At 40.4% G+C, this 11,215-nt stretch overlaps 1 protein-coding gene across 2 annotated transcripts; it reads left to right on the forward strand.

The window, feature by feature from the left end:
- The first annotated feature begins 1,368 nt into the window (after positions 1-1,368).
- LOC120474731 (zinc finger BED domain-containing protein 4) lies at positions 1,369-11,165 on the forward strand. Of its 2 annotated transcripts, XM_039665278.2 has the most exons (5): positions 1,370-1,494; positions 1,591-1,635; positions 2,379-2,429; positions 7,890-7,940; positions 8,856-11,164. In XM_039665278.2, the coding sequence occupies exons 1-5, from the start codon at positions 1,470-1,472 to the stop codon at positions 10,250-10,252; spliced, it is 1,569 nt and encodes a 522-aa protein (XP_039521212.2). In that variant the 5' UTR covers positions 1,370-1,469; the 3' UTR covers positions 10,253-11,164. The 2 variants fall into 2 exon arrangements, with proteins under 2 accessions (XP_039521213.2, XP_039521212.2); XM_039665279.2 differs by lacking the exon at positions 7,890-7,940 and having other exon boundaries at positions 1,369-1,494; positions 8,856-11,165.
- Positions 11,166-11,215: the final 50 nt, after the last annotated feature.

Consider the following 11,215-nt stretch of genomic DNA (forward strand, 5'->3'; position numbering starts at 1 on the left):
AAGTTATGATTTTGAAAAATAAAGAAGACACATAGGCCATAACCCTAAACCAAATTTCCTAAAAATGAACCCCACTCCACTCACTTAAACCTGCTCAGAGATCCACTCGACCAACTTTACTGTAGTAAATGCTGCGCAATTGCAAGTGGAAATACTAGTTTAATTCAGCCATGTTTGTACATGGAAGAATGATTTATACAGGCTCGTCCTTAAGTCAATGTATTAAGGAGGACTCAGGATTTTTTTTTCAAAATGGTTTGTCTTAAATCATATTTTTAAACCCACATAGACATTAAAAACTTGATTTTCACCAGAGGGGGTATTTAAATATACATACATATATATACACATACATATATACACATACATATATATATATATATATATATATATATATATATATATATATATATATATATATATATATATATATATACACATATACATATATATATATATATATATATATATATATATATATATATATATATATACATATACATACATATATATATATATATATATATATATATATATATATATATATATATATCTCGTTGGCGCCCCCTGCTAGTCATTTAGGTCAATGATGTGAGAGAAAAACGTCCTTGTGTATTTTATTTGAATGGCGCTTTTCACAATATCGTTTCAAAGCAGCTTTACAGAAAAAACATGAGTCCACAAACACTGATTTACAGTTGTACACTTGTCGCTTCTTTTGTCATGCTGAAAGACCAGCTAAACTGTTCTAAACTCAGCGACAGTTTTAGCAAAACTGCTAATCTGTGAGCCTTGTATTAACTCTCTAGACAGGCGACTCTACCCAGAATTGTACGGCTATAGGCATATAACCCTTCACCATGTGGGTGTTACTTGTGCAAGTGGATAGTTGACATCCTCTAATAAAATAGGATTGTTTTGATCGAATCAATTAATAAGTTACCGGTAATGCCATTAGGCGTAATATGTCTTAAAGGTGCAACTCTCAAATTAATATCGTGATGTTAAATCATGTTGATTAACATGATTTAGAGCAGATCAACATCATTTGGTTTACCACAATGATTTTCTTATAGTCAGGTGGCAGGTTACAGGTTACAAAACTGCATATTCAAATGAACTTAAACAAATTACCTGCTCGTCTGGACAGAAATGAAAGCAAAACTGAAGTGAGCATCCCTAATAAATAAATGTAGGCAACATATTTGTAAATGAGGCAGAATTTTTTTTTAAAAAGATGTAGGCTTAGGTTTCACATAGTTTAACTTTAGCTACTCAGAAACGCAACCGAAACTTCAGAGCAAATAAGGCGAGGCAGATGACGTACCCTAGAGCAAGCCATTAAATCATAATCTGAAAGAGTTATTGCTCTTTCGGCTCCATACCTGGATGGTGTTGATAGTCGCTCTTGGTATTTTGAGAAGTTTTTCATTTTTTACACGGACAGGCCTACAAATTGCTTGTTGAATATGCAGCGGTTTGAACATTCATTGAGTGAGTGTTTTTGAGTTCATGTATAAATTAGCCTACAGAAAGAAAAAAAAAACTACTCAGTACAAGACATCAAATAAGTTAACTCTATTTTTGCAGGAAGGACTGGACAGGGTCGAAGAAGATACAATCATGGAGGAAGAGGTGAGTGAGGGGCATAAAAGGGAAAAACTATTGCTCTTGAATCTCCATCAGACACATGCACATAGACATCAAAGAGGGCTTGAGCACTTTTTACTTTTAGCTCTTTTTATTCCTGGAGAGAAAGTGCCCTTTTTTATGGGGTGCTGTTTTAATTTTTGAAAAATAATATTGAGAATAATATAAATAATATATAAAAATAATTTAAATCTGAAGCAAACACAGGGCCAGTCGGCTCGGGGGAAAGAGCATGCAGGCAAACCAGAGCGGATGATGCTCCTGTTGGCACGGGTGCGCAAGGAAATATAAAAGTTTTTCGGGCAAAGTTTTTGCTACCAAATTCTCCTTAATGCAGAGAGCTCTTTAAAAGACAATTTCTATGGTGCTGGTGAATCTACAACTGATCTCTCAATGGGAATAGTGAGAGGAAGGATAGCAGGAAACCCAGGCTACCACAAAATCTACCTGGATTTTATTCACGCTGCTAGGTAGTCTGGACACCATGAACCAAATTTTCACCTGAGATAGGGAACCAATCACAGAACGGGGAGGGAGCAGCAAGATGATGATGATGTATACGACACACCGAAGCAGTTTGTTTATATCTATGGACCATGGCAGCGGATGCGAAGTTACCTTTTTGATACAGCCTAATGTTTTTTGACATTAAACATATCGGTTTATTTGCAGGGGGGTGGGGGGTTGGGGGTGGTGATTACTGGTGATTCACTTTTTTAATTTTGCAGGAAGGACCGGACGAGGTCGAAGATACAGTCCCTATGATCATGGAGGAAGAGGTGAGTGAGGGGCATAAAAGGGAAAAACTAAATTGCTCTTGAATCTCCATCATATGATAGCCTACATTATCTAAATCTGGGGGGGATCTTAAATCCGCGATTTGACGTCATTTCGATATGGACGTGCTCTCTACAGTAATCATTTATTGTAAGTTTATTTGCATTACATTGCCAGACATTTCTTTGTCGATCCAGCTTTCTTGAACGTCATTCCTGCACGCAATTGGTCAAACTACTTTTCCATCACTAGCCTACTTCTATTGCGGAGATGTGCCGAATTCTTTCTGAACTCGCCAGATTACTACAACCCCTAAATCAGCGAGTAGTTTAGGATTAGGTGTGCGAGTGGGGGATTCAACACCGGATTGATTAACACATCACATAGGCTACACTTGTATGATAATCGTACAGCATTTACTCCTACACTTGTAGCAGGAGATGTGTGGTGTCGTACCCTGAGAGACCATCCCATTCACCTAAATGAAAACGCCTCCCTCATGTGTCGGCTAGGCCTATGTGTGGAATTGTCTAAAATGAGGTGCACAGCAGGTTCAGGTTTTTTTGTTGTATTGTCATAGCTTCAGGTACAGCAGCGCTGAAGCGAATAGCTGACTCCATCTAGTGGCCAAACGAAAATGTTTCATCGTCTGCAAAGATGGTGTTGTGAGCTAAAGCAACTAAAAACACTTTACAACAGGGCTCATTATCTTACGAGAGGTTCTCTCATATTGCTTAAGCTACGGGAAAGATTCATCTTTTCTGATACTGAAGCCAAAAAATTATCCTTAATTTATCCATATTCAACACAGTGCAGCAGCTGCCAGACCTAGATTGGGCTATCTAGCGAGCTCATAGGCTGCTCTGCGGCAACTGCAGCAGCCTATCAGTGAACCTGGCGTGATGTCATGCCCAATGAGAGGCGCTCGCGTCCTCATGGCTTCGCAGTCCGCCAGAATGGCCGTGGCTAGATGTATATAAGTAAAGTTCAGAGGCTGCTTTCCTCATTTTCATCTCTTCAGCAAAGCTCTTCGCATCGCTGGACTACAAGAGGCAGCATCACCGTCTGAGGGGCAACTAGCAAGCTTAAGACAGCGCTTGAAGAAGCTAGCCATCTTCGCCATGTTCAGCCATCCGTGCGAGCTACGCCATCCGGCGACGTATCCTTTTTATAAGAGCACGTTCGCATCGCGAACTATTCTAAAAAAGCAGCGAGTGTCTTTTTAAAGATGCCTCACCCCTCCTGTGACTTGTGTGGAGCCCTGCTCAGCGCAGGAGACCGCAATTTGATCTGCGCTCTCTGCCTGAGCGGCAGAGCAGAAGTCGACCTCTTTGACAGCGCTCACTGCCCAGTATTCTTCTCGAAGAGCCAGGACGCGTTACACCTTCCCTCCTGTGTCACTGTTACCACAGGTAATACAGAGGATCAGGGAAACGTGCCACTCGGTGCTCCTCGTAGCCCTGGGTTGGGAGAATCAGACTTGGTTCCCGGAGCTTACGCAGCTGTCAGACAACCCCATGGCCCATTCCAGTGAGTACAGATCTCCTCTCTCAGGCTCGCGGCTCGATCTGGCATCCATAGTGTTGGTCGCTGCATGCGTGGGTGATCAACGACTAACCGTTGCTCTGCCAGAAGGAGTTATAAACACGATCGTGCACTCCAGAGCTCTTTCTACTAGAAAGCTGTATGTGTCTAAATAGTCTGTGTTTTCTAAATGGTGCTCCGACAAAAATCTGGACCCACGGAAATGTTGGGTTTCGTGGTTGCTTGTGTTTCTACAAGAGCTGCAGGATAAGGATAAGGGCAGGTCCCCATCCACGCTCAAAGTATATGTGGCGGCCGTCGCGGCGTTTGTGGAACCCCTGCACGGCCAGTCATTAGGAAAAAACAAGCTGGTCATCCGCTTCCTAAGAGGAGCTAGAAGGATGAACTCTCTGCGCCCCCGTCGGTTCCTATATGGGATCTTTCTATAGTCCTCGAGGCCCTGAAAGCTTTCCCTTTTGAACCAATTAAATTCGTGGATTTGAAGTATCTATCACTCAAAAACCGTTTTTCTGACAGCCTTGTCATCAGTTAAATGAATGGGAGACCTTCACGCACGTCTGTCAGCGCTGCGTGTCTTGAGTTTGAACCAAATGACTCCAAAGTCATTCTCAAACCTAGACACGGTTATGTCCCTAAAGTGATTGGTACTCCCTTCAGAGCGCAGGTCATTTCCCTATCGGCTCTGCCAACATCCGATAGCGAATGCGACGCCAATCTCCTCTGCTCAGTCAGAGCATTGAGATTGTACACTGCACGCTCTGCCTCTTTCAGGCGCACGGAGCTGCTATTTGTTTCGTTTGGTGGGCGCAATAGCGTCCACTGTCCACAGTGTCTGTTTGGAGGCAGTGAGACTCGTTTGGTGGGCGCAATAAAGGCCCACCAAACGAGTCTCACTGCCTCCAAACAGACACTGTGGACAGTGGACGCTATTGTGGCTGCATACGCATCAAAAGATCTGCAATGCCATTTGGGTGTGAGGGCTCACTCCACTAGAGGCACGGCCTCATCGTGGGCGTGGTCCAGTGGGATTTCCATTCATGACAAATGTGTGGCGGCGGGCTGGGCTTCCCCATCCACCTTTGTCAGATTTTACAATCTGGAAGTTCCCACCCTGCAAGCAAAACTTCTGGCGGTATAAGTGTGAAACACATACAGCTCTCCTGGTTGAGCTGCACTATTGGGTTGCACTATTGGTGCCACCGCTCTGTTGTTCCCCCCAAGTGCTTATGTACATGTGCTGGCCCGCACTACTGCTGGACACCTATTTTCCCCACTCATAAGGGCTCCCCTGGTTCCCCCGGGCTCATGTAGTGGATGCTTGGCACGTACGACATTGACAAAGGGTTCCCGTAGCAAGCTAGGTTACCTAACGTAACCTCGGTTCTCTCGAGAAGAGGGAACGAGTATTGCGTAACCGGCCTCTCGCGCCATGAGCGACTTTCGCTTCAGTCGATGAATAGGTGGGCGGAGATGGGTAGGATTAGAGGTAGGGATAGGTAGGTTTAGGGATCAGAGGGCAGAGATGGATAGGATTAGGGGTGGGGTTAGGGATCAGGGGGTGGAGATGAGTTGGTTTAGGTATATGTAAGGTGGGAGAATTTCATGTTCTGCAGTGAGGACCATTCAGGGTTAATTGTAACAGACAGAGGGGTTAGTTGTAACACTTGTCTGTAACACACATACTTCAGTACTATTTTATTTGTATAGTTTGATATTGTTTGTGCATCTGTATATATATATATATATATATATATATATATACATACAGTGCCCTCCACAATTATTGGCACCCCTGTTTAAGATGTGGTCGAGGACTTTTAAAAATTCTCCCTTTTTTTTAAACAACATAGAACCCAAATGCAAAATAAGAGAAAAATCCAACCTTTTATTTAAGTACATTACTTTGGTGGTAAAAAAAATGTAAAAATTTAGAAAAATAAAAACTTCAAATCATGTGTCCCACAATTATTGGCACCCCTAACAATTCCGCTAAAAAATGTAATTGATTTAAAAAAAAAAATATTTTCTGTAGTTGCTAATGTTGGTCAGGATATCTAGCAACTTTTAATTAGTAATTCATGACTTCCTATTTCTCTGGGGTATAAATATGACATGACACAGAGGCCTAATTCTCTTACCCATTTGTCAACATGGAAAAAAGACAAGAGAACACACCATTCAAGTAAGCCAGATGTGTGTTGACCTTTATAAGTCAGGCAATGGCTACAAGAAAATAGCCACTCACCTTATCTTGCCCGTATCTAAAGTTAGAGGAATCATTAAGAAGTTTAAAACAACTGGAACAGTGACAAACAAGGCTGAAAGAGGTCCCAAGTTTATCTTGCTACAACGCACAGTGAGGAGGATGCTAAGAAAAGTAAAAAAAAAGTCCTAAGCTCACTGTCACAGAATTGCATCAAATAGTGGCATCTTGGGGTCACAAAATCTCCAAAACAACCATCAGACGCTCTCTACATGCCAACAAGATGTTTGGGAGGCATGCTAGGAAAAAGCCTTTTCTCACTAACACTGACAAACGTAAACGCCTGGAGTTTGCCAAGCGGCACTGGGACTTCATCTGGGATCGTGTGCTTTGGTCGGATGAGACTATATTGAGCTTTTTGGCAACAAACACTCTAAGTGGATCTGGTGTAAAACAAAAGATGAGTATGCCGAAAAGTGCCTCATGCCCACCGTGAAGTATGGTGGAGGATCTGTGATGCTGTGGGCCTGTTTCTCTTCCAAAGGCCCTGGGAACCTTGTTAGGGTGCATGGCATTATGAACGCTTTGAACTACCAGGACATTTTAAATAAAAACCTGATGGCCTCTGCCAGAAAGCTGAAGATGGGTCGTCATTGGGTCTTCCAGCAGGATAATGATCCAAAACGTGTGGCAAAATCTACACAAAAATGGTTCAGTCACAAACTCAAGGTCCTCCCATGGCCATCTCAGTCCCCAGACCTCAATCCAATCGAAAACCTGTGGGGTGAGCTAAAGAGGAGAGTGCACAAGAGAGGGCCCAGGATTCTGGATGATCTAGAAAGATTTTTCAAAGAAGAATGGTCAAAGATCCCTCTCTCTGTGTTCTCCAATCTTGTGAAATGTTATAGGAGGAGATTAAGTGCTGTCTTGTTGGCAAAAGGGGGTTGTACAAAGTATTAACATCAGGGGTGCCAATACTTGTGGCACACATGATTTTAAGTTTTTATTTTTTTATATTTTATTTTTTATTTTTTTACCACCAAAGTAATGTACTTAAATAAAAGGTTGGATTTTTCTCTTTTTTGCATTTGGATTCTATGTTGTTTAAAAAAAAAGGGAGAATTTTTAAAAGTCCTCGACCACATCTTAAACAGGGGTGCCAATAATTGTGGAGGGCACTGTACATCCATCCATCCGTCCATCCATCCATCCCTCATCCAGTCATCCTATTATGGATCAATATCATAGATAGAGACAAAGAAAAGGGCTGCAGTTTTACAATATATAAATAAAATCATCATATTTGAATATATTTATATATAAATGTAGGCAACATATTTGTAAATGAGGCAGAATATTTTTTTAATAGATGTAGGCTTAGGTTTCACTTAGTTTGACTTTACTCAGAAGCGCAACCAAAACTTCAGAGCAAATAAAGTGAGGCAGATGACGTACCCTAGAGCAAGCCATTAAATCCAAATAATGAAGAGTTATTGCTCTTTCGGCTCCATACCTGGACGGTATTGCTAGTCGCTCTTGGTATTTTGAGAAGTTTCTTTTATTCTTTACACGAATAGGCCTACAAATTGCTTGTTGAATATGCCGTCGTTCGAACATTCATTGAGTGAGTGTTTTGAGTTCATGTAATAAATTACAGAAAGAAAAAAAAAAGCTTTTCAGTACAGGACATCAAATAAGTTAACTCTATTTGCAGGAAGGACCGGACGGGGTCGAAGATACAGTGCCTATGATCATAGAGGAAGAGGTGAGTGAGGGTCATAAAAGCCGGGAAAAACTAAATTGCTCTTGAATCTCCATCATATGATAGCCTACATTATGCAAATATGGGGGGACCTTAAATGTGTGTTTTGACGTCGTTTCGATATGGACGTGCTCTCTACTGTCCTCATTTATTGTAAGTTTATTTGCATTACATTGCCAGACATTTCTTTGTCGATCCAGCCTTCTTGAACGTCATTCCTGCACGCAATTGGTCAAACTACTTTTCTATCACTAGCCTACTTCTATCGCGGAGATGTGCCGAATTCTTTCTGAACTCGCCAGATTACTACTACAACCCCTAAATCAGCGAGTAGTTTAGGATTAGGTGTGCGAGTGGGGGATTCAACACCGGATTGATTAACACATCACATAGGGCACACTTGTATGATAATCGTACAGCATTTACCCCTACACTTGTAGCAAGAGCTGTGTGGTGTCGTACCCTGAGAGACCATCCCATTCACCTAAATGAAAACACCTCCCTCATGTGTCGGCTAGGCCTATGTGTGGAATTGTCTAAAATGAGGTGCACAGCAGGTTAAGGTTTTTTGTTGTATTGTCATAGCTTCAGGTACAGCAGCGCTGAAGCGAATAGCTGACTCCATCTAGTGGCCAAACAAAAGTTTGATCGCCTGCAAAGATGGTGTTGTGAGCTAAAGCAACTAAAAACACTTTACAACAGGGCTCATTAACATTAGTTAATGCATTAGCTAACATTAGTAGACGTATATAGTTGTATAGCATACATAGCCTACACATATACACACACTCACACATACATTATATATAGTTACCCACCAGGCAAAATTCTGCCATTTTAAAAATATCACCATTCCATCGTAATCCAGGTACAGTAAATGCTTATGTAAAATAAGTTGATGTGCTTTGTTTTCTGCAGGTGATCAGATGAAGCCCTTACTGGATATGATTATCTCAGATCTGCATCCACACACCATAGTTGAGGAGCCGGGTTTCTTGCGTTTCTTTGAGTCTATCAGTCAAAGTATACCAACATCTCCTGCTATACTCTCAGAACTTCAAAGTTTGATTTTTCAAACGAAACGTATTGTGCAAGAAAGATTAGAAAGGGAAGATAATGTTGCATTGTCATCTGAAGTGTGGAATACCACAACAAATAAAACCTATATGACAACTACCTGTCACCTGATCGATCAGACATGGACTCGGCAGGCTTATGTTTTGGAAACCAAATCTTTACCTGAAGAATATAAACCCAGTCATGTTGTTGGACAACTTCGGAAAATAGCAGACACATGGAGACTTGGAAACAAGATTAAAGTGGTGGTGACAAATGTAGATGGGATGAAGAAAGACATCAAAAAGGCAGGATGGGATCTCATTCCCTGTTTCGCCAACACACTGGATGTGGTCTTCAAGGAGACACTTGAGGCATCTTCTGACTGGAAAGAACTGGTGCAAAGATGCTATGAAATATCAGAGTATTTTTCTCATGCAGAAGCACAAGGTCAACTCAAGAAAGCACAAATAAAAATGGGGTTAAAACGACATAATCTGTTTGAGTCCAAGGGTGATCATTGGCTTTCTACTCTGCACATGCTAGTAAGAATCTCAGAGCAGCATCAAGCTGTACGTGAAGTGCTTTTTGAATTTAAATGTGACATGTTGTTAAGTGAGCATGAGCTTAACAACATAATGAAAACAACATCATGCCTCGAAGCATTCAAGCACGTCACATCACCAGCAGAGCGATACTACTCACTGTCAAACATCATACCACAGGTGGAGAACATTAAGAAGAAACTCCTGGACTTGCAAAGTAAAGGGAATGAGTTTGCGAAGGAATTAGCACAACATTTGAATCATCACTTCAGTAAAGCCAAAGAAAATGATTGGCTGACACTGAGCGCCACACTTGACCTGAGACACCGAGACATCGCTCTCTCTGAGAAGGGTGCTTCTGCACGCATTCAGAAAACGATCATTGCCGAGATGAAACACCTGGATGATGGAAGGCAAGAGAGGAGCTTAAGACAGCCAGACCGTTTTCATAAAGATTTGAGAAGATACTTGGAAAAGAAAATGTTGCAGATCGATTGGGATCCTCTTGCATTCTGGAAATTCCCAAAAGGCGAAGACTGGAATCTGAGTGAAGTTGCACGCAAATACCTGGCGGTTGTGTCGACCGCGGGACCGGCTGACATTGCCTTTGACACGGAGAAAGCCAGACTCGTGGCCAGTCGAAGAAGTAACCTGGATCCGGAACATCTGAACATGATGCTGTTTCTAAACGGCAACCGCTTCCTTCTCTCTTAACTCTGTTTAAATGGAGGGCAAAAAAATCATAGCCTGTTAGAACATTTTGGAAACATTAACTGATATGTTGGTAGCATTATAAATAACAACAAATGGGGTTAATAATGCCAAAGCAAGAATCCCCAGTTTTAAATGATTAGTTAGATTTAGTTTCTAAAGTAAACTACACTGGAGATGATGACTGGAATCAGGAGCAACATTTTACATTTTGAAAAGACATGGGCACCTGAGTATCAATAAAATAAAGGAATATATATTACATGAATTACCTTTTTTCTATAGAACCCTCCTTCTTAATTATTTTATTTGTTTACTTATTTAATATTATTATTTGATGTTTAAATAATATTTTTTGAATTACTTGTGAATTAGGTGTCATCATAAAAGTTTGATATAAATATGTGAATGTTTAATTTTTATTAATATATTGTGTATTTTTTTGGTTTCCCCCTTTTGTCATATGTAAAAGTGTCTAAATACTTATTGGTAAATGTTCTTATTGGTAAAAGTTTTTTTATGCATTGGTGGTGGGTATTATAACAAACATGAAAAAGAAAGGAAAATAATGTAGAAGGAAAAATAAGAAATAATAATTATGAGGAAAAAAATGGGAAAATTACATTGAAAAACCTAATACAAAAACGTTAATACATACTAAAATGTTTGTTGTTGGACATAAGATGTGCCTTATTTGGAATTTTAAACCTATGATAGCAGTAACTCTAGTGACTATTTTAATGGGGCAAATCAAAGGCTAATATATTGTAGACTGGTATATCTTACCAGTTCAAATTTATTCTGTACTTTTGTCATTTTTTTTTTGATTTTAACTTCTGCTTTTAAGAACCATTATTTTAGATTGTAATGTTCTTCTAAAAACAATAAATATGCTACAAAGATAAAAATGTAAAAACACACGTGTTCCATTATATTGTATAATATCAACTTTATGTAAAATAATAA

This window comes from Pimephales promelas, chromosome 17 (genome assembly GCF_988280905.1).
Source record: "Pimephales promelas chromosome 17, fPimPro1.hap1.1, whole genome shotgun sequence".
NCBI classification, from domain to species: domain Eukaryota; kingdom Metazoa; phylum Chordata; class Actinopteri; order Cypriniformes; family Leuciscidae; genus Pimephales; species Pimephales promelas.

Bases quoted from the DNA above. Each gene is read 5' to 3' on its own strand.
- LOC120474731 (XM_039665278.2), top strand. From the start codon at position 1,470: ATGCAGCGGTTTGAACATTCATTGA. The intron at 1,495-1,590 runs GTGAGTGTTTTT...CTATTTTTGCAG, and splicing joins GCGGTTTGAACATTCATTGA to GAAGGACTGGACAGGGTCGA. The intron at 7,941-8,855 runs GTGAGTGAGGGT...TGTTTTCTGCAG, and splicing joins CTATGATCATAGAGGAAGAG to GTGATCAGATGAAGCCCTTA.